At 37.7% G+C, this 23,726-nt stretch overlaps 2 protein-coding genes and 1 pseudogene across 15 annotated transcripts in view; 2 read left to right on the top strand and 1 right to left on the bottom strand.

Moving 5' to 3' along the window:
* The first annotated feature begins 36 nt into the window (after window positions 1–36).
* Window positions 37–9,328, top strand: EXOSC8 (exosome component 8). Its single transcript, XM_061434757.1, has 11 exons — window positions 37–112; window positions 2,017–2,053; window positions 2,289–2,352; window positions 3,354–3,427; window positions 5,820–5,865; window positions 6,723–6,828; window positions 6,914–6,959; window positions 7,727–7,823; window positions 8,404–8,524; window positions 8,732–8,838; window positions 9,115–9,328. Exons 1-11 carry the CDS (start codon window positions 96–98, stop codon window positions 9,228–9,230), a joined length of 831 nt encoding a protein of 276 aa, XP_061290741.1. The 5' UTR covers window positions 37–95; the 3' UTR covers window positions 9,231–9,328.
* The window catches only part of SUPT20H (SPT20 homolog, SAGA complex component), a 39,486-nt gene continuing 24,999 nt past the window's right edge, over window positions 9,240–23,726 (bottom strand). For 7 of the 14 annotated variants that reach the window (XM_061434739.1, XM_061434741.1, XM_061434738.1 and 4 more), the window contains 7 exons: window positions 22,514–22,820; window positions 21,887–22,041; window positions 19,125–19,180; window positions 17,070–17,207; window positions 11,933–12,038; window positions 10,506–10,609; window positions 9,240–9,748 (listed from right to left, as the gene is read on the bottom strand). In XM_061434739.1, the coding sequence (XP_061290723.1) occupies window positions 9,611–9,748; window positions 10,506–10,609; window positions 11,933–12,038; window positions 17,070–17,207; window positions 19,125–19,180; window positions 21,887–22,041; window positions 22,514–22,820 (1,004 nt within the window). In that variant the 3' untranslated portion in view covers window positions 9,240–9,610. The remainder of the gene's footprint in view (window positions 9,749–10,505; window positions 10,610–11,932; window positions 12,039–17,069; window positions 17,208–19,124; window positions 19,181–21,886; window positions 22,042–22,513; window positions 22,821–23,726) is intronic. The other 7 variants (XM_061434752.1, XM_061434750.1, XM_061434751.1 and 4 more) reach the window with 3 other exon arrangements.
* Window positions 19,475–21,415, top strand: LOC133258107 (protein SPO16 homolog; annotated as a pseudogene).

The following is a 23,726-nucleotide window of genomic DNA, read 5'->3' as shown; positions in this document are numbered from 1 at the left end:
ATGTTGAAAGTGCTGAAGCGAAAAAGCAGCGCGGGCCGGAGCGGCGGTGATACGCAGGCGCAGACGCGGCACATGCGCAGATCCGCGGGCGGAAGATGGCGGCTGGGTTCAAGTGAGTGCGGTAGGCTGGCGGGCGCGAGTTTGTAGCCTACCGGTCGGTGGCTACTCTACCCTTGGGATTTTCTCATCGGGAGGCCACCCCACCTGGTTCCCATTTGTTTCCACCGCAGAAGCAGACGTTGGGCGGGAGAACTGAACGTCTCCCTTTCTGAAGGGAAAGGGCGCATCTTCTTCACACTGAGGCGGGCGATAGGAAGGACTGTGCTGAGCCGGTACCCGGTGCGAACGCTAGGCTTGGTGTGTAATGGACTTTGCTGCCCAGGAGACACTTGTTCAGTTCAGTTCAGTTTAGTTCAGTCGTTCAGTCGTATCCGACTCTTTGCGACCCCATGAATCTCAGCACGCCAGGCCTCCCTGTCCATCACCAACTCCCGGAGTTCACTCAGACTCATGTCCATCGAGTCAGTGATGCCATCCAGCCATCTCATCCTGTGTCGTCCCCTTCTCCTCCTGCTCCCAATCCCTCCCAGCATCAGAGTCTTTTCCAATGAGTCAACTCTTCGCATGAGGTGGCCAAAATACTGGAGTTTGAGCTTTAGCATCATTCCTTCCAAAGAAATCCCAGGACTGATCTCCTTCAGAATGGACTGGTTGGATCTCCTTGCAGTCCAAGAGATTCTCAAGAGTCTTCTCCAACACCACAGTTCAAAAGCATCAATTCTTCAGTGCTCAGCTTTCTTCACAGTCCAACTCTCACATCCATACATGACCACTGGAAAAACCATAGCCTTGACTAGACGGACCTTTGTTGTAATGTCTCTGCTTTTGAATATGCTATCTAGGATGGTCGTAACTTTCCTTCCAAGGAGTAAGCGTCTTTTAATTTCATGGCTGCAATCACCATCTGCAGTGATTTTAGAGCCCCCCAAAATAAAGTCTGACACTGTTTCCACTGTTTCCCCTTCTGTTTCCCATGAAGTGATGGGACCGGATGCCATGATCTTAGTTTTCTAAATGTTGAGCTTTAAGCCAACTTTTTCACTCTCCACTTTCACTTTCATCAAGAGGCTCTTTAGTTCCTCTTCACTTTCTGCCATAAGGGTGGTGTCATCTGCACATCTGACACTTGTAATCTTGTAAAAAGCTTTGCGTCCAAATCTCAGGGCACCCTGCTTTCCCTGCCCAGTAGTTAATGTGTAAAAGCATTCTGCCTTGTTAGAAAGGTTTTCCTTAAGCGTTTTTGGTGCTACTCTCTGGGGAAGGCTATAGCTTTTCATTCTGAGTCCAGTTTTAAATGGATGAAATAAATAGGATTCCAAAGGAAACCAGTTATATTGAAACGACCATGTATTTTTATAAACTCTGGGCTTTTGACACAGTGAAATACCTGTTTTGAAATTAACTTTCTTAGAGAAGGCCTAGTGGGAAGTCTAAAGTAACTCCTGAAATTTCAAAGTAATGATACGCCTTACACTTACCTTAGGCAACTATAAAGTAAAAAAAAAAACATTTAATCTGTAGTTGTTAAAGTCGCAGGTAGGGCTAATATTATAGTGGTTTATTGCCTATGCTCGTAATCAAAGAATATGCTAAATTTAAGTCACGGGATAGTGAAAATAAATAGTAATTTTTTTTTCCTACTAACAAAGTATTCCTGCATCAAAGTGTGAGTGATGCACACCTGGATTAATTATCTTTTTAAAGAGACCTAGGATTTTGGTCTCCTTACTTATACTTGTTTAAAGCAGAATTAAAGTCAGTCTTTGAGTGTGATTGTTATTGCAAAGGTAGCTACTTTTTATAATTAGCAACATGTGGCAATATAAACTAGAATTCATAACAGAAACTTAGTTACAAATTTTGGAGATTTCTGCTCCATCACCCCACCATTAAGATTATTGTTTCTGGATTTATATTGATTTATAATTTATCTCATATTTTTCACATGTCTTTCAGAACTGTGGAACCTCTGGAGTATTACAGGAGATTTCTGGTAAGTAAAGGTGATTATGTGATGCCTTTCGATAATGGTATCATATGCTTTTTTCATAAATACAAGTATTGATCATTATGTTATACATCTAATGTGTCAAGTATACTTCAGTTTTTAAAAGACAGTTTTAAAGTAATACAGATTAATTTATTTGAATTAATGAGGTTCAGTGTGTTTTCCCTGTTCTGTGTAAGATATACATGTAGCTGTAATCTACTTTCATATATTTACTTAGAAAGAGAATTGCCGTCCTGATGGAAGAGAACTTGGTGAATTCAGAACCACAACTGTCAACGTAGGTGAGAGTACATTGAATTCTAAAAGAGAATGTTGAAGTTGCTTCAGTTCTGAAAATAGAATCTTTTTTCTTAATAGCAAGTTTTTATTTGTAGAGTTTTTTTTAACTCACTCTCCTCTCACTAGTGGGCTTCCCAAATGTCTCAGTGCATAAAGAATCTATCTGCAGTGCAGGAGACAGGTTCAATCCTTGGGGAGGGAAGATCTCCAGGGGAAGGAAATAGCAACCCACTCCAGTATTCTTGCCTGAAAAATCCTATAGACAGAGGACCCTGGCAGGCTACAGTGCATGGGGTCACAAAAGAGTCGCATACGACTGAGCAACTAAGCACATCCTTTCAGTTTTTATGTTCATGTTAAATTTAAAGTAACTCTGAAGTGTTTTCCCCCCTTCCTTCAAAAGTTGTAAGGTTTGGTTTCCTTCTATACCTTACACTTATTAAATCTTCTGTTGCAAACATGGAATTTTCCAATTTTACCCATATGACATTCCCAGGTTTTAGCTTCTGAGCCATTTAAACAGTATTTCAGATAAATTCTACCATGTGTAAGGGATCACAGTGATTTTTCTGTCAAGAGATTTTAATTTTTATAATAGCCCTGTGATTGAATGACAAATGACTCACTCAAAATCAAGAAAATGAATAATAATCCTAAAACAATTTGGTTGACCCTTGAACACTGAGAGGGTTAGGAGCACCGGCCTTCACAGAGTTGAAAATCCGAGTATAATCTTACTGTTATGGATTGGCACTCCATATCCAAGGTTTAGCATCCTTAGATTCAACCAACTGTGGATCATGTAGTACTATGGAAGTATTTATTGAAAATAATCTTTGTATAAGTGGACCAGTATAGTTCAAGCCCATGTTGTTCAAGGGTCAACTGTAATTTTACAAAGACTCAAGGAAGGAGTACATTTTCATGGACAACTTAGATATTTAGAGACAAAAATCATACGTAAAAGAAGAAAACTTTTTCATTTTTTTAAAATACTTTTCAGGTTCGATTGGTACCGCAGATGGTTCTGCTTTAGTGAAGCTGGGAAATACTACAGTAATTTGTGGAATTAAAGCGGTAGGTTTAATATACTTATTACCAAGATTTGAGTTACTAAGTTAGCTTCATATACATTAGATTATAATATACATCTATAATTCTACTGTTGATTAGGCAGTCAGGTATTTTAGTATTTATTTTCATTTCCCAAGTTTTCACCTTTGAGTTTTAGATAATACAACCCAAGTTTAATGACTTAATTATAATTTGTGAACATTTGCAAATCTGCTGAAATGAAACAATTTTTTAAAAAATCCTCACTGCCTTTAATTTTTAAAGAATTTGGTTGTAATTTGAGAAATTTTAAGAGGTTTTTGGTGACACATTTTTATACAGTGATGGCATTTAATCTGTGCAAATGGGTAGAAAACTGCTTAAAAGTCTGAGGGAGTAAGAGCTACCATTTACTGAGTACTTGCTGTTTCTAGCACTTTATGTTGGGTACTTTCAGAATTGCCCAGTTTAATCACGAGAAACGCTGGGCTGGAAGAAGCACAAGCTGGAATCAAGATTGCCGGCAGAAATATCAATAACCTCAGATATGCAGATGACACCACCCTTATGGCAGAAAGTGAAGAGGCACTAAAAAGCCTCTTGATGAAAGTGAAAGAGGAGAGTGAAGAAGTTGGTTTAAAGCTCAACATTCAGAAAACTAAGATTATGGCATCTGGTCCCATCACTTCATGGGAAATAGATGGGGAAACAGTGGAAACAGTGTCAGACTTTATTTTTGGGGGCTCCAAAATCACTGCAGATGGTGACCGCAGCCATGAAATTAAAAGACGCTTACTCCTTGGAAGGAAAGTTATGACCAACCTAGATAGCAGATTAAAAAAGCAGAGACATTACTTTGCCAACAAAGGTCTGTCTAGTCAAAGCTATGGTTTTTCCAGTAGTCATATATGGATGTAAGAGTTGGACTGTGAAGAAGGCTGAGCACCGAAGAATTGATGCTTTTGAACTGTGGTGTTGGAGAAGACTCTTAAGAGACACGTGTACCCCAATGTTCATCGCAGCACTGTTTATAATAGCCAGGACATGGAAGCAACCTAGATGCCCATCAGCATATGAATGGATAAGAAAGCTGTGGTACATATACACAATGGAGTATTACTCAGCCATTAAAAAGAATACATTTGAATCAGTTCTAATGAGATGGATGAAACTGGAACCTACTATACAGAGTGAAGTAAGCCAGAAAGAAAAACACCAATACAGTATACTAACACATATATATGGAGTTTAGAAAGATGGTAACAATAACCCTGTGTACGAGACAGCAAAAGAGACACCGATGTATAGATCAGTCTTATGGACTCTGTGGGAGAGGGAGAGGGTGGGGAGATTTGGGAGAATAGCATTGAAACATGTATAATATCATGTATGAAACGAGTCGCCAGTCCAGGTTCAATGCACGGTACTGGATGCTTGGGGCTGGTGCACTGGGACGACCCAGAGGGAGGGTAGGGGAGGGAGGAGGGAGGAGGGTTCAGGATGGGGAACGCAGGTATACCCGTGGTGGATTCATTTCGATACTTGGCAAAACTAATACAATATTGTAAAGTTTAAAAAAAAAAAAAGAGTCCCTTGGACTGCAAGGAGATCCAACCAGTCCATCCTAAAGGAGATTAGTCCTGGGTGTTCATTGGAAGGACTGATGCTTAAGCTGAAACTCCAGTACTTTGGCCACCTCAAGCGAAGAGTTGACTTACTGGAAAAGACCCTCATGCTGGGAGGAATTGGGCGGAGGAGGAGAAGGGGACAACTGAGAATGAGATGGCTGGATGGCATCAACAACTTGATGGACATGAGTTTGGGTAAACTCTGGGAGTTGGTGATGGACAAGGAGGCCTGGCATGCTGCGATTCATGGGGTCGCAGAGTCGGACACGACCGAGCGACTGAATTGAACTCAATCCTCTGAAGAATCACTGGAAATTTTTCTCTCCAGATACTTCAGTTTAAGCTGACTCCAAAGTCTCTGCTTTGACTACACTGAGCTCTGAGTTACTCAGGCTAAGTTGAGATTCTTCCCCAATAAAGGTGGGGTGACATTTCACAAGACTTGCCAGGTTAGGGGCTTAATATTGTCTCATTTGAGGTTGGGGTTTAAATTCAGATTCTTGGCTACTGAGTAGGGAGAAGAGAGGTGGGGCAGAACTTTTAAGAACCTCCGGTCATTTTGCTGAGGTGCACTAGTCAGCTTTGCCATACCGCCTTCTTGCCTTGCGGAGCTAGTGCGAGTGGTGCTGATGTCTCCAGAGCCCCTGACCCACCTTCCCAGGCACAGTGGATGCTCGTGATGTTGCCAACTAGCTAAGATGGTCTTTGGTAGAGCCTTCCTTGACTGATTGCTGTCTTCACAATTTTCTAGTAGCTTCTTTCACATGGAAACGTTTATATGCTTCTAGGAATTTGGAGCACCACCAACAGATGCCCCTGATAAAGGATATGTTGGTAAGTTAAATGGTTTTGTAATTTTTTAATAAATACTTTATTACTATTATAGTTAAATCTTAGTGGGTGAATTGAAAATTATTCAGAAGCTTCAGACCTGAAAAGTTTAATGTATGTATGTTAGAAGATAGTGTAAATTAAATAATCCTGTTAAATACTGAAATTGTTAAAAGAAGGTAGTACAACAGCAAGGTACAGAATTTTGTAAATACCTTTGTCAAACTTGTTTGATCAGTTTATACAGGTGTCATCAAGCATCAACCTTTGACTCTTAGGCAAAGGGGTGTAATTGCGAACTTTTCTATTTCCATAAACTTACTTTATACCACTATGATTTTCTTTTTCTTAACTTGGACCATCTTTTCTTTATGGTGGGAACCAACATTTTAAAAATGCAGAACAGCTGGTATGATTAGTGAGGCTATATACTGTTCCAGATTGGGGTACTTTGAAAGAAACCTAAAAACTTTTGTGAATAATTTACAATTGAAGGAAGTCTTAAATAGATGCTTGGGGTGCTGTGTGGTAGTGTATTTTTTTGTGCAGAAAGTCAAAAAAAAAATAAATTTTATCTAAGCCTAAGATTTTCACGTGGAGAAGGAAATGGCAACCCACTCCAGTATTCTTGCCTGGAGAATCCCAGGGACAGAGGAGCCTGGTGGGCTGCCGTCTATGGGGTCGCACAGAGTCGGACACGACTGAAGCTACTTAGCAGCAGCAGCAGCAAGATTTTCACGAAAAATGGAAAAGAATGTAATTGATGTGTTATATGCTTTCCACTTGCCTTTGCAGTGGATAACACCTTTGAAACTAAACCAGAGGTGAAATTTGGTTCACAGCTGCAGTGTTTCTTTCAGTTCCTAATGTGGATCTATCACCTCTGTGTTCCTCGAGATTTCGGTCTGGCCCTCCTGGAGAAGAGGCCCAAGTGGCCAGCCAGTTCATTGCAGACGTCATTGAAAAGTAAGATTATCGTGATAAAGTTTGACTGTCATTCACTTTTAGAGTTTTTGAACTTTTGTTTACTGTGCTCTGTCTTTAAATCAAGTTCACAGATAATTCAGAAAGAAGACTTATGCATCTCTTCAGGAAAGGTAAGAGGGAGTAAAGAAGCTGTGAGCTTTTATTAATTCTGAAGTGTTTTTTGGGGTGGGGAAAATATAAAAAACACAGAAGCCTTAAATACAGATATCTTGTTTCTAGATGGAATTAAAGAAAAAAAAAAAATCACTCCTACTCTGTTAACTATCTAGATATAGTTCACCAAAAAACCCAGTAAATTTTGTTTACTTCATTGCCTGGCTAGAAACTATCTTTTAAGCTGATGTAATCTTTTTTCAACTAATAATGCAGTCATTTAAAATTTTTTTCCAGCAGATGGTTAATATCTGATCAGCTAACATGTTTAAGGTGAATCCACATTATAAATTTCAAGTCTGTCTGAAAACTTTGAACTACATTGACAAGTACCTAGAGGCTTTTCATGTTTGATTATATTGATTTATTAAGCAGTGTGAGACCTAAAAATTTCATGTATTAAGGTTTCTGTGGTAGAACACATTTTGAGTCTCATTTGGGCTTTTCAGAAGCAATTCCCTCATCTGCTAATTTAGCAGTAAGAATGGAAATTCCTCCTACATCTGTAGCTCCCTTGAGGGGAAATGGAGATGTTCACTTGTCAGCTTTTGGTAGTTAGAAGCCAGCTTTTACCAAACTTGCTCACTTTTTTACTTTATAAAGGTTAATTTAAGTTTTTGCTTCAAAAGTTGATTGTTTAACCAAGGATGTGGTTTGTGAGTAGAAACAAATACCACATTATACCCATCAGAAAGCTTTAATTTCTTTGTCAACTCCGTTTTAGCTTGCTTGGGTTTTGTACTGTGATCTCATTTGCCTCAACCATGATGGAAACATTTTGGATGCTTGTACCTTTGCTTTGTTAGCAGCTTTAAAAAATGGTAAGCAACTTTAATAAAAGGGAATATTCCTACTTAAATGCCAGTGTTCTGTTTTGGTAAAATTTTCTAAAGGTTTTTGTGAGGATTTATCCACATGTTTCTAAATTAAAGAAAAACAATGTTTGTATCCACCATATTTGCTTTGTTTTGTTAAGTAATACTTCTGCTACTGTATAGCATATGGAACTCTGCTCAGTATTAATGTGGAAGCCTGGCTGGGAGGGGATTTGGGGGAGAATGGATACATGTATATGTATGGCCGAGTCCCTTCCCTGTTCACCTGAAACTGTGCCAACATTGTTTGTTAATTGGCTGTGTGAGTGTGAGTGCTAAGTCTCTTCAGTCGTGTCCAACTCTGTGCAGCCCTTCGGACTGCAGCCCGCCAGGCTCCTCTGGGATTCTCCAGGCAAGAATACTGGAGAGGGTTGCCGTGCCCTCCTATACCTCAATACAAAATAAAGTTTAAAACAAAAAATACTTCTGGACAAGTTTAAACAGAGGGAAAAGTGAATTAATCAAGCATAGAATGCCCTGTTTAACTGGAGTGAGAAACTGACTTAACATATTTGCCTTTTTGTAGTACAGTTGCCTGAAGTTACTATAAATGAAGAAACTGCTTTAGCAGAAGTTAATTTAAAGAAGAAAAGTTATTTGAATATTAGAACTCATCCAGTTGCAACTTCCTTTGCTGTGTTTGATGAGTAAGTTAATCAAAAGGTTGTGTATTTAACTGAAGGGCAAAGATTCTTACAAGTACAATTTTCAGCTTGCTACTAGCTTTTCTGGTTTCTACCGGTTCTGTCTAGCTCCCATCTAAGCTAAAATGCAGGTAGGAAGTTTAACTTACTTTTCTAACATAAAATGTGTCTAATGGGTTGATAATGTATACCTTTTTATTTTTAAAATAGCACTCTGCTTATAGTTGATCCTACTGAAGAGGAGGAACATCTGGCAACTGGAACCCTAACAGTTGTAATGGACGAGGAAGGCAGGCTCTGTTGTCTTCACAAACCAGGCACGCACTTTTCTTCCATCTCAGTACTAAACATGTAGATGAAAACCCAGAGTGAGCTTCCTTACATTAGGGAGGGCCAAATGGAATGTGGGATGTTTTATTTACTCAAGATGCCTTGCATCTTATATGTTAGTGGTTCTTAAACTTCAGGAGGTCTTGTTAATACATACCTACAAATCTTGAGACCATATCACTGGTTTATATTATTCAAATTTTGTTTTATAACTTGACATGATATAGGTCATGTAAGAATTAAGTGTTGGCACAATTTTTCAGGTGGAAGTGGACTGACTGGAGCTAAACTTCAAGACTGTATGAGCCGAGCAGTTACAAGACACAAAGAAGTAAAAAAACTGATGGATGAAGTATTTAAGAGTATGAAACCCAAATGAGCAACCACGTTTTCAAAACAGATTTATAAAAACTGTATTTGTTACACTGTGCACAAACCTTTTATACTAAATAAATACCAAACTACATTCTTTTGAAAGATGTTTCTAGTATTTCTCAGGTCACTTCTGTATTATGTACCGTGAAACCATTTTTAAGAAACAGTGACTTAGGCAAACCAACCCTAATGGTTTGTTAAACCATTTCCCTGTTTTTATTTAAAAATTATTTGTTTTTATTTAAAAATCAAATTTCTGTATAAAGTTTGTATGTCTAACAATGTAAAATACTGACACATTTTAAAAAACAAAAATGAAGTAGAAACTCCGAATCCTTTTGATTCAATGCTCTTATGTTTTTAAAAAGGAAAACGATTCAAGACTCAGAATTTTGGAGTGGTTGACGTGCCTCTCTTCATTTTACTTTTTGACTGGCTGCCTATATGCCGATGACGATGTAGCTGAGCTGTTTGTGCTGCTGCTGCTGCCATAGCCATTTGATGCTGCAAGAATCGTAACTGCTGCAAAGAGAGGGAAAAAAATCTAGTTAGGTTAAACGTAGGTAGGTATGGAAAGATGATTTTCCTGAGAGTGATGAGAACAAAACTGAAAGGGAGAGAGCACCAAGATAACAAAAAGGGACTATACCACGTCGAGACAATGCACAGTCAAACAGCACCAGTGGTACAGAAGCCTGCTGAGGGCTTTAAAGACAGGGCTTTTAAACTTGAGAAGAAGCTCTGTTACTTTGCCTGGCCAGTCTATATTGCAGTAACTCAGCAACTTCAGTTACCATTGTGTTGTATGATAGTTTATAGCAGTATAAAACCACCCTGCAAATTAAAGATAGTCAAGTATACTATTCTGACTTCCTAAGAATGGAATAACACCTTTCTAAAACAGGTAGGACAATTTACAAATAGGAACACTGGTATACTTGCCTTTTTCTGCAATACAGTATTAAGGAGTTAACCATTGGCACTTACAAATGACTATTTCAAAATATAAAGGAATCTAAAAATGTATGTTAATGTGCCACCAGCACTTCAAGAAAGATTTTAAATTAGGCAGAGAGTATGACTTAAATGTACAAAATAGATGTAGTGCTCCAAGTTGACTTGCTAAAGTTGTCAGACTTTTAAATAAATTTGCTAAATTATTTACCAATTACTGTATAGTCTCAAAAGACAGTAACATAAAACTGAAGTAAGGTATTTTGAAGTACTTTTGGAGCAAAGTGTCTTTAAAAATGTAAGCAGAGTGAAGTTGCTGGATTACTTGGATCTGTTGCTGCTGCTGTTGAAAGGCAGAGGAGAGCTGGAGTCTCTGCTGAGGAAGGCTTTGCTCAGGTCTGTTCTCGGCAGAGCCAAGCTGAGACAACACTACAGAGAGGAGAAGGGGAAAGCAGGCCAGTCAGAAAGTTTGAAGGCTACCAGGGTTAGAAAAGGACAACACAGAAAATGAAATAGAAAAGTATCAGTATGATTAATCTTAAGTATCAAATCACAGACATTTCAGAATAAATTTAGTACAGTATCCTGTTAGTTGAGGGGAACCACTGCCTGCAGGACTTCCTGGACACGAAGAGGGGAGGGCATGTGGCCGGAGCACTGTGCCCTCTCTCTTCCTGCATCTCGCTGCCATTTCCCTGAGAAGGCTTTCTAGCAAAATGCTGACTATGCCAAGTTTAAAATACAACCAGTCAAGTAGGAAATGCAGTGGGAGAAACCCAAACTACCATAAGGACAAAACTGGTAGACAAATGCCAGAAGACACTACAATGACTATCAGACCACACTATTAGCAACAGAGGTGGTGAACCTTTTAGAGCTGAGTGGGATCAGGTGTTAAGTTCAACTATCTGTACAGATGAGGAAACTGCAGGCCTCAATGGTCTGAGGGACTCACTACAAGGTAATTTAGTGGCAAGTCTGGAACAAACGTTCTTTCCATTAAAATTATACTACTGCCATTTTAGGAAATTTATAGTTTGTAGGGTAAAGGTTTATTAATAATAAATTTCCATTTGGAAATTAACTAGCTCTAAATTAGAACCTTATGTAGCTATTCCAGACACTGGAAATTGTACTGAATTCATAGTAAGCCCAGTGATAATTCAAAATATTCACAAGTTCACTCATTAGTCTTGACACACTATCTCAGATTCCGCAGATATGTGACTTACTGATTTTAATTAAATATGAACTTATAACTGCTGTCTTAAATTGATAATTTTCACTAAAGGTAAATCTTTGATTCACCATTTATTACTAGAAGTGGTGAGCAGTCATTTAGTATATCTCTCTTTTTTCTTAACAATTGTCTTAAGCTTTGCTACTAGACTATTAAGTCCTAATTCATGCACTATAAGCTACTAGCATGAGACAAAAAACTGCAATCTAGAAAAGTGCAGTCTAGATAACCATGATAAACTAGAGTCAACTGCTTGGAAGCATCCTACTAAGTTGGGTAATTGTACAAAATTTTGCTAACAAAATATAGCATGAGGTAAACAATTGCTATTAATAATGTAGGTCAAAGCACTTTATCAAAATAATGAAAAATATCTGTCTCAATAGTTCACACATTAAATATAACTGAAATTTTTTCTTGTTTTTGCTTGCAAAAATGAAAAAGTTTCAGTGGTGAGATCTCAAGAGATACTTTTAATAAATTCAACATTACTTAGTTATGAAGATACCAACCAGCTGCCTGTGAATGCATAAAACTTCCTACTCCGGCAAGGTTAATAACTGCAGCGTGCTGAGCAGATAAGGCTTGTTCTTGACTGGTCAAACTTTGTTCAGAACCCTGAATTAAGAAAAAAAAATATATGACATGTACAAAAAGAAAAAAACCAATTTTGGGTTAGTGGGAAGGATTGGTATTTTTTCCTGTATTAAAAATCAACATTAGACTAAGTCTTATAAAAACAGTAACAAGGAAAAGCCTTCAAAGGTATTTAGAATTAGCAAGAATAAACAGTATTTCAAAAGCAAGAAACCTAATTTTCAGAATTGATTCTGTATTGGTTAAAAGGCAGAGGAACCAGAGATCAAATTGCCAACATGTGCTGGATCATCGAAAAAGCAAGAGAGCTCCAGAAAAACATCTATTTCTGCCTTACTGACTATGCCAAAGCCTTTGACTATGTGGATCACAATAAACTGTGGCAAATTCTGAAAGAGACGGGAGTACCAGACCACCTGACCTGCCTCTTGAGAAACCTGTATGCAGGTCAGGAAGCAACAGTTAGAACTGGACATGGAACAACAGACTGGTTCCAAATAGGAAAAGGAGTACGTCAAGGCTGCATATTGTTACCCTGCTTATTTAACTTATATACAGAGTACATCATGAGAAACGCTGGACTGGAAGAAGCACAAGCTGGAATCAAGATTGCCGGGAGAAATATCAATAACCTCAGATATGCAGATGATACCACCCTTATGGCAGAAAGTGAAGAGGAACTAAAAAGCCTCTTGATGAAAGTAAAAGAGGAAAGTGAAAAAGTTGGTTTAAAGCTCAACATTCAGAAAACAAAGATCATGGCACCTGGTCCCATCACTTCATGGGAAATAGATGGAGAAACAGTGGAAACAGTGCCAGACTTGGGGCTCCAAAATCACTGCAGATGGTGACTGCAGCCATGAAATTAAAAGACACATACTCCTTGGAAGGAAAGTTATGACCAACCTAGACAGCATACTAAAAAGTGGATATTACTTGGCCAACAAAGGTCCGTTTAGTCAAGGCTATGGTTTTTCCTGGGGTCATGTATGGATGTGAGAGTTGGACTGTGAAGAAAGCTGAGAGCCGAAGAATTGATGCTTTTGAACTGTGGTGTTGGAGAAGACTCTTAAGAGTCCCTTGGACTCCAAGGAGATCCAACCAGTCCATTCTAAAGGAGATCAGTCCTGGGTGTTCCTTGGAAGGACTGATGCTAAAGCTGAAACTCCAATACATTGGCTACCTCAAGCAAAGAGTTGACTCATTGGAAAAGACTCTGATGCTGGGAGGGATTGGGGGCAGGAAGAGAAGGGGACGACTGAGGATGAGATGGCTGGATGGCATCACTGACTCAATGGACATGAGTATGAGTGAACTCCGGGAGTTGGTGATGGACAGGGAGGCCTAGAGTGCTGCAATTCATGGGGTCACAAAGAATCAGACATGACTGAGCGACTGAACTGGTTATTTGATGCTGTATTAATAATTACTAAGGCATCTAGAAAGCTTCATCAGAACTATCTTTTTTTGAGGTATAGCTGATTTGCAATACTGTGTTAGTTTCAGGTGTACAGCAAAGTAACTCAGTGGCTGCACCAATTTACATTCCCACCAACAGTGCACAAAGGCTCCCTTTTCTCCACAGCCTCTCCAGCATTATTTGTAGACTTTTTGATGATGAACATTCTGACCGATGTAAAGTGATACCTCATTGTGGTTTTGATTTGCATTTCTCTAATCATTAGCAATGTTAAGAGCATCTTTTCATCTGCCTGTTGGTCACCTGTACATCTTTGTTGTACATATGTCTATTTAGGTCTGCCCATTTTTTGATAGGGCTGCTTGTTTTTTTGATATTGCTTCTATAAAGCTTCATCAAAACGTTTTTTAAAAAGCTTAAAACACTCTTTGAACACAATACTAGTTTCTAGTGAGCAAATTAGATCTAGAAAAGGAAACAGACAGATAATAAAGGGAAAAAAACCCATTCTTATTTGCAAATGGCAGGACTATTACTGGAAAGAAAAAAATCCCTAAGCAATCTACAGAAAAAACAGAATAAGTGAGGTCAGTAAGATCACAGAACACAAGGTCAACACCAATTGTGCATACTAGTGATAAACATGTAGAAAATGAAAAACAGTACCATTAACAATTCCCGCACCCCCCCCCCCCCGCCCCCCACCCCCCACCAAATGGATAAAGCACAAAAACAAAACTTAGGTGTAAGTCTATAATACACATACAGGACTTGCATGCTGAAAACTAGCTGATTTTAGCCTAGAGACATACCATATTCATGAACTAGAAAACTCACATAAACATGGTAAACCTCTCCCAAGATGACCTACAGGTTTAAACTCAATTCCTTTAAAAATCCCAGCAAGGTTTTTTTGGAGATATAGACAAGGTGATTCCAAAATTTACAAGGAAAAGCAAAGGATCTAGAATAGCTAAACAATTTTGAAAAAGAAGAACACGAGAGGATTTTCCCTTTGATTTTAAGATTTACTATGACCTCTGAGAAAGGTGCAAAAGTAATTCAACTGAGAAGGATGGCTTTTATAACAAATGGCGCTGGAGCAAATGGCCAACAGTTTTCCCCCATAAATGAACCCGGACCAATGTCTCACACCTTATACGAAATTAACTGAAAATGGATCATAGATTTAAAATGGATTCTTTTGGGCAGAGAAGCCAGAGAGGAGTTCTTAACACTTCACACCTAAAGCAAAATTCACTAAAAAAAAAAAAAGTAACTCAGACTTCCATCAAAAGTGGAAGCAACCCAAATGTCCATCAATGGATTAATGGATAAACAATGTGATATATAAATCAAATACTACTCAGTCTTAGAAGGGAAATTCTGACACACACTACAAGATGGATGAACCTTTTGGATATTATGCTAAATGAAATAGGTCAGTCACAAACAGACAAATACTGTAAAATTTCACCTATGAGGTGCCTGGAGTAGTCAAACCCATAGAAACAAAAAGTAGGCTAGGGGGAGGGGAAAATAGGGAATTCCTTAATGGGTATACCATTTTAGTTTTGCAAGATGAGAGAGTTCTGAAGATTAGTTGCACAACGGTAAGAATATATCTAACACTACCAAAGCGCACACTTAGAAATGGGTAGGATGGTGAATTCTGTATTACAGGTATTTTACCACAATTTTGTAAAGAAAAGTACAAATCAAGAATTTTTTATCGAGCTAAGTAATCCTTCTTCATGTGTTAGTAAAACCAGGTTTTGTTTTTTTTTTTTTTTTTGCTTCTTTTGACTTAGTTCTCTTTTTTTTTAAAGAATCTTTTATTTTGTATTGGGGTACAGCCAATGAACAATGCTGTGACAGTTTCAAGTGAACAGCAATGGGACTCAGCCATACATATACATGTGTCCAAAAAATAAATAGTTTTAAGTACACCATTCTTGAGAAGTCTAATAGGGGATGAGCATTATCCAACCAAGACTTGACTGGGCAATCTTTGGCAGAAGGACTGATGGTGAACATTTCATATGTTTAATAGTGAGCTAACCTGACCTGCCTGTTGATAAACCTGTATGCAGGTCAGGAAGCAACAGTTAGAACTGGACATGGAACAACAGACTGGTTCCAATAGGAAAAGGAGTACATCAAGGCTATATATTGTCACCCTGCTTATTTAACTTATATGCAGAGTACATCATGAGAAATGCTGGGCTGCACGAAGCACAAGCTGGAATCAAGATTGCCGGCAGAAATATCAATAACCTCAGATATGCAGATGACACCACCCTTATGGCAGAAAGCAAAGAACTAAAGAGTCTCTTGATGAAAGTGAAAGAGGAGAGTGAAAAAGTTGGCTTAAAGCTCAACATTCAGAAAACGAAGATCATGGCATCCAGTCCCATCACTTCATGGCAAATAGATGGGGAAACAGTGGCTGACTTTATTTCTCTGGGCTCCAAAATCACTGCAGATGGTGACTGCAGCCATGAAATTAAAAGACGCTTGCTCCTTGGAAGGAAAGTTATGACCAACCTAGACAGCATATTAAAAAATGGAGATATTACTTGGCCAACAATGGTCCGTCTAGTCAAGGCTATGGTTTTTCCAATGGTCATGTATGGATATGAGAGTTGGAGTGTGAAGAAAGCTGAGAGTCGAAGAATTGATGCTTTTGAACTGTAGTGTTGGAGAAGACTCCTGAGAGTCCCTTGGACTGCAAGGAGATCCAACCAGTCCATTCTAAAGGAGATCAGTCCTGGGTGTTCATTGGAGGGACTGATGTTGAAGCTGAAACTCCAATACTTTGGCCACCTCATGCGGAGAGCTGACTCATTTGAAAAGACCCTGACGCTGGGAAAGATTAAGGGCAGGAGAAGAAGGGGACAACAGAGGATGAGATGGCTGGATGGCATCACCAACACAATGGACATGGGTTTGGATGGACTCCAGCAGTTGGTGATAGACAGGGAGGCCTGGCATGCTGCAGTTCATGGGGTTGCAAAGAGTCAGACATGACTGAGCGCCTGAACTGAACTGAAAGGAAATGCTGCAGGTGGGACTCAGGAATCAGTATTTTTTTAGCTTCCCAGATGACTCCAAAGTGCAGCAAATGATCAGAAAACCCTGAACATTTTAAAAGTAAAGTTCCTTTTACTACTTTACTGCAGTTCTTATTCAATTTCTCTTTGGCAATATACAGAGTGTTCGTTTTTGTCTATTTTCTGTTTTAAGCTTCACAATAAAAAGAATTTCTCTATTCTAACAGAAACAAAATACTATAAACAGAAAGATGACGATGGGGTGGAAAATACATGGCCTATCATAGAGGCAGAAAGACCTGGATGTGAACCCCAACTCTGACGCTGTGTTGTTGTGAGCGCACTGGTCACTTGAGTCTACTGCAGACTATGCAAGATGGAAGTGACATCATCTGTTCGGTGTGCCTGTTGTGAGAGTTAGAAATAGGCCTTGATAACTGATAGCTACTGCTGTTAATAAAGAAAGGACAGCATATGAAAAGTTTGTTCAAACAGTCTAAAAACACTTGAAATAGGCCTGAAACATACCAAAAAAAGATATAATTCTACGATATCATATGGAAGGTAGAAAGGACATACCTGCTCCCCAGGCTGTTGAGGACTAGAAGTTGTGGGTTGCTGGGGCTGCTGAGGCTGCTGTGGTGTAAACTGGGAGAGCTGCTGCTGCTGCTGCTGCTGTTGCTGCAGAGTGTTAAAAATGAGCGAGCCGCCTGGAAGCTATTAAGAATTTGAGCAAGAAATAATTAGGCAATTTTGGATTATTTAAATTTCCTTATTCTACAAATGTTTCTGGGGCATTCCCTACCCGTCAGGTAGTCTTCCAGGGATGAGGAAAACGAAGTCAACAAAACTGAAAACAAAACAAACTCCCTGCTCTTTAAAAAAAAAAAAAAAAGGGACAATCTCTTTAAATACAATTTTCAAGTGCTATTACTCTGGCTCTCAAATACATTAGTAATCTCAAACATAAATCTTTCTGCTTCAAGTTAATACTTAGCTGTCTAAATAAACATACTGCTTTGGCTTAACTGTTTATACATCAACACAAAACAGCATTAAATGCATTTGCAAGTATAAAAAAAAAGCTAGTGATAATGAGGGATATATGTTACAAAAGCTCATTTCCCTAAATTTGGTCTAGCTTTGCCCAAATCCAGAGGTGCATGGGTTTTTATATAACATAGCCAGGAAGTCCAAAGCTGAAAAGAAAATGCATTAGATGCCCATATTTAGTTTGGAGACATTACAAACTCTGTCATTATGAATCTAAATTAATAATAAAAAAATGTTTTTACAAGAAGCATCCAGAAAATTCCATATTAAACACGAAAACTATGCATTCCAAATGCATCAGAAAACAAATGTTTTTCCATTTTATTTTATACAGGTTTAAGTTAAAAGCACTTTGAAGTTTTGGGGCAAAGTCCAAGCAAATACCTGGTGAGAAACTCTTAGATCTGTACAGTCAAAAAAGAGGTGTCTAGCGTCAAAAGCTCTACACCCAGCAGAGCTCATTGTTAAGTAAATCTGGACAAAGCACAGGTCAAGTGTTTCCTTCTCAATTAGTTAGATAATAAAAATGTAGCAGAATATAATTTGTAAGGAGGTTTTTGCCCTTATTATCAGTGCTATTAAGGAATGCCACTACTCTTAACACTGAGCTTGATCCCTACAGAAATCCCTACAGCAAAACGCAGGAAAGCAGGCTAAACAAGCTATCCCAATGTGTCCATATTATAAGTGGATTATTCTGCGATGCGTATGTAAATACTGACACTGTCTGCATGCTGTACAGGAAGTAAGTTAGGTTTTAGTTCTAAATGTATTTCCTGATTTATTATTTCTGAATATCAGGTTGGATGGATGTGATTATTATTTTCCAATAATCCCTAGCTCTGCCATTCTGTGTCTCCAAATCTTTATTTTCATGTCTACCTTTTCTAACAATTCTCTGTAGACAATCTCATCCATTTCCAACCTACTAGGCTTAACACTGAGTGCGATCCTTAAAGGACCAAGCACAGCCCAGAATACTCTAAATTCACAACATGTACTAAATATTCTCTACCTACATTTTCTCTTTATATGTTAATACTGAGAAAATGTATAAGAAAAGTCTCATCACTCAACACAAACTGTAACCTAATGGACATTTACTGCATGACTATTTAATAGCGATTGAACAGTCACCTGCCTGGCACTGTGCTGTTAAGTCATATTCTCCTCAGGAAAAGAACACACATACCTTCTCTAAAAAGCTTCTATTCAGGTATAAAATCTATTGTAAGCAAACAGCAATACTTATGTATATACATAAAAAATCTGTTACAGAACAATTAATTTCTAAGTGTATTTGCTGCTACTACTGTAGGCAAGTTATTCTTCTTGGCAGCTGTGAACTCTCCCCTCTGGAAATAGTTCTTAATTTGGCAGGGCTGTCAGAGCCAACAGAAGTGTGGTACATGGGTACCAATTTTTTCCTGCTTATCCACTTAATCATACTTTTAGATGATTCTCAACAACCTCAGAACTTCAAATGCTAAAATGTGCAAACATACATGGTTAAAAAATAAAAAGCACTATAAGAAACTTAAAAAAACAAACAAACTATCAAAAGCAGTGTTTCAGGTTTACCTGGAGTAGATTTAAGGGCCTGAGACTTGAAGTATTTTTTAAACCAAATGGAACACCTATTAAATAAAACTCATGGTTAAAACAGGAAATTAAAACTTTATTATATTTGGAGGTACTTAATACTTTAGCATATAAAAATACAACATTTTAAGTACTCTCTGCACAGGCATGCTTATTTTCTATACTTTAAAATTTTCTTAAAACCAGCCCTCCAATTTCGTCACTATTTGTTGATAACGAGATCTTATTCAAAGATGTGAAGCACCAGATATACCTTATATTCTGTATTTCAGAAACTGAGACTTCTTTATAACTACTTAAACTACTGGCTGGAAAAGTAATCTAGCAGCATGCAGATACCACAGGTATGATAAGACTGTCACTACTGTGCAAACACATTTCACATATTGGTATCTACTTATATTTCTCAGTGCCAAACAGTATGTGGGAACAGTCCTGTCTCTGAGAACCAGTGTGCTTTGTGCTATTTCTTAAAGTGCAAATGCTAATATTAATAATGCTGAAGAACACCAAATTTTGTGTGTAAGGATCAAGCTGAAAGTCGGTAAACAATGCTTTGTTAATTCTGAACTTATTCCCTCAAATTTGTGACACAACACAGAGCAAATCCTAAAGCAGGCGTTGCCAAACTTGTCCAGTAGGCTTTGTGGGCCACAGAGACTCTGTCCCTTACTGTTCCTCGTATCTTTAAGAAAACAAACCTTAAAAAATGTAAAACTATTCTTAGCTTGAACTGTGTGTTACAGTTTGCTGATGGCAGTCTTCAAGTATGTATATATCTTCCTCACTAAATATACCAATTTGAACTCTAGTTTAAAAGGTTACTAGTCCTCTAAGCAGGTAATTATATTTAAAAAAGATAAAGGGTAGATACCGCACAAAAGACAGTATGAAAGGCTTGTCTGAAAAATGGAAAAAAAATGTGACAATATGGATAGCCTCTCCAGGAATTCTCATTAAAAAAAAAAAAGATAACTCCCTTTAAGGGTGGATGACATCTGGGTAATGCTTTATAGCTTATTAAAGGCATTTCCTTATCACTTTATTTATTTTCTTGCAAGTAACAACTTAAGTTAGCTACTTCTACTCTGGCTTTAGAACAGATGAAACTGAGGTTGAGGGGGAACAATTAAGTGACTTCTTCCAGGCCCTACAGTAAGCATTTGGAGCTACCAGTAATTAGAAGAATTATATGTAAATGTAATATCCCAAATTCAACACTGATTCCATTTTCCAGGGCTCCTACCACTAAAGCATACTTATACACAGTAAAAGAAGAATATCAGCTAGAATCAGAAAATCACTGTAATATATTGTTGGCACCACCAGAAGCTGATTTGATCCAAAGAGATGGCTGAAAGTTGATGGAAAAGAAAAAATAAAATGGACAACCACCATTATTATTAGCTCATCTCTTAAGAGTTATGAAGTTGCAGCTGCTCTAGAAAATCAAAGCCACAAGGTTCAGTATTCAGATTCAGTGGAAAATGGATCAATTATATTTTCTCTTTCTGGAGTTGCATTTTTATTGATGGATGCTAGAGAATGCTTTATGTCTGCTGAAGAAACATTTCTAGCCAAAATTGAGAAGTTTATTAACATCTACCAAAATAGTTTTTTGGTTCTGTCTGCTGCCCTGCATGGACCTGAAGAATGGAAACTGATGTTCAGGATTTAGCAGAGATTCCTGGGTAGTACCTTACGGATACTTCCAGTACACAACACAGTAAATACGATTAACCTTATGTGCACCATAGCTAAGATCACCTCCAAACCATACATAGATAGCATCTGCTACAGAATGATAACAACTAAAGCTTACATCATTGAGCAAAGTCCTGTGTGGAAAACACTTCAAAAGATAAAACTGAGTAGTGATACATTTAACCCAAATTAGATTATCAACTATAAATGTTTAATTTAAACATATTTAAATTATATTCTTTGGGTTCTCTTTCTCCTACTCATAGAAAGTTTCTCATAACTTATAGTCAGTTCTCCTTACTATGCTGAGTTTGTTTTTCTGTTCATCTTTTTTTTCTGAGTAAGAAATGAGACTGTTCTACGATACATTCTCTCAAAGAACTTTAAAAGTAGCACAAGTTGTTACAACATTTTCCCAGTACATGTAATTACATTACTACAACCACCACAATGAATTACTACTAATGATGGGGACAGCAGTCATTTTTGAATGTTTATCACGTCTCAGGCATAAACACCTCATCTGTATTTATCCATGTAATCTTCACAACTGTGAGGTAAAGTGTTATTATTATTCTTATTTTATTTATGAGGAAAATGAGGCCCAAAGGTAACTTTGCTATGATTATGCAGTTATGGTAAGTTGCACAAGAAGGATTCAATCCAGGCAGTCCGGCTTCAGAACTGAGGCTTTAAAATGTCACGCTATGTTGCTTTTCTTGCTTACATGTTTTCAAAATATGTTTCTTTTACCTGGAGCAGGACTACACTGGTAACCATTAGTTTCTTTTATAATCATGTTTGGAAGTCAAATATAAAATCTGCAGAGACTTACAGGCTTACCAAGTTTCTTCAGAGAATTTGATAGCCAGATGGTTTTTAATTCAAGTATCAGAATTTTAAAAGCTTTTGATAGGAAATATATTCAACATAATATTTCATTTAAAAAGGATATTAAATGTTTATCACTTAAATGACATTTTAACATAAGCATGGAGTGTAATTTTGTTAGAGATTATTATTTCCAATATTCTGACCTGCTTGAGAGGCTGTCTGCATTGCACCCGGCAATGCGTTTGGTAGCAGACCTCCTGAGGGTAGAAGGCCACTCAGGTTTACTCCAGCAGGAGTTATGGCACCAGTGTTACAGCCCAGCACAGGGTTTGAACCACTCATCAAAGCTTGAGCTCCACTGCAGGAGAATAAGACAAAGCATTAGGCTAGTGCTGTAAAGGAAAAATCTGCTACATAAATCCTTGGATTAAAAAACAAACTGCTCCACAAACACAGATACTTCAGTCTTAAATATCAACAGCAAGGTTGGCAAAAATTAAGTACTATGTATCTACTAAGGTTTAAAATATTATCTGGTAGAGTAACATACTCATCAATGGATTAAAAGATGGTAACACAGGATAAACAGGAAAAATCTAAGCTGCTGTCAACGTGAAATCAGTAGTACCACCTTAGTGCCTATAATGGATGTATTACTACCTAAAATTCAAACATACTTGTTGAGATAAATTCTAGTTACGCAGAAACCTTTTTTTTTCAGTTTCAACAATATACAAATTGTTTTTAATTTCACAAATAATTTCTTTAGATTGGTGAGATTATCTTAAAAAAAAAAAAAAAAAAAAATCAGGGCTTCGATGCAAACTTACCAAACAGAGCCCACTACATTGATGAAGTTAAGTCCAGCAGAGTTTGCCATGACCTGGGTGGCTGTGGTTCCTGTAGTTATAGATGTTACCATGGTGGAAAGAGGAATGGTCGTTACAGGCATTGCCTGGCTCAGACACTTTTGCTGCTGAGCAAACTGAGTTAACAAAGTGGGCTGAGGGGTGAAGCCTGAATCTTGGGGAGTAGGGGTAGCTGAAGGGGTAATAGGAGTTGAGCTCTGAGCATCAGGAGGGTGTGGGGTCGATGAAGGGGTTGGTGTAGGAGTAGATGGCTTAGGAGTTCCAGATCCTGCTCATTGAGAAAAATAAAAATTGCTAGTTTGTTATAAATGGCCAGTCCTTTTTCAAATAAGGTTAATGGAATCTTATTTAGCACTGACAGTCTGTTCCAGTTTTTTTTTTTTTAAAAGCAGTTAACTGCAAGTGTTAATTTCTACACATGATACTGAGTGTTGCTACACTCAATTACAATTAAGGATGCAGTATATCACCTACAAATGCCATCAGAGATGCTATTACAGTAACAGTAAAAATATACATTCGTATTCTATCACAAAACCCATTTAAAAGTTAGTTTCCTACCATGCTATCTTTGGCCTAAAAACTTTAAAAGGAATTCAAATTAATTTTTGTTATTTACGATTTCACTAATTTAGGACATCACTTAGAAATATTGCTTATTTTCTGTTAACAGTCTGAGATGAAACTCTGAACATATTTAATAAATTACATACAGTTAACTATCGTATTTGGCACCTAAATATACATATTTAATTCCTAACACATCAAGTTTACCCTGACAGACAAATTTTACAAAACACAGTAATAAAGCAAGTATTTGATAGATAATACTGCATCTTTAACAGTAACTGTGTACTTCGGTTTAAATGTAGAATGTATAGAAAATCTGTTGTGAATGAAGTATGCACAGTTTATCAACTTTAAAAAAAATAAAAAATAAAAAAATAAAAAAAACAAAACCAGAAAAATAAAACCAAAAGCTCTTGAGGTGTTTTCTTTTTTAGCTTTCATGTCCTGCAGAAAGAAAGGAAAGAAATGTGAATGTCCAGAAGCTGTCACTCAACCCTTACTTAAAGTAACAACTGTGTGCAGTAGATTAACATAATAATCCATACCCACAACATAAGAAGTGTGAATAAGACTTTCAGGAAATTTATAAATTTTTTCTTTGTGC

Source organism: Bos javanicus, chromosome 12 (genome assembly GCF_032452875.1).
Source record: "Bos javanicus breed banteng chromosome 12, ARS-OSU_banteng_1.0, whole genome shotgun sequence".
Classification (NCBI taxonomy): Eukaryota; Metazoa; Chordata; class Mammalia; order Artiodactyla; family Bovidae; genus Bos; species Bos javanicus.
Note: the sequence above shows the minus strand (reverse complement) of the source record. Positions and strands in the feature narration are given on the sequence as shown.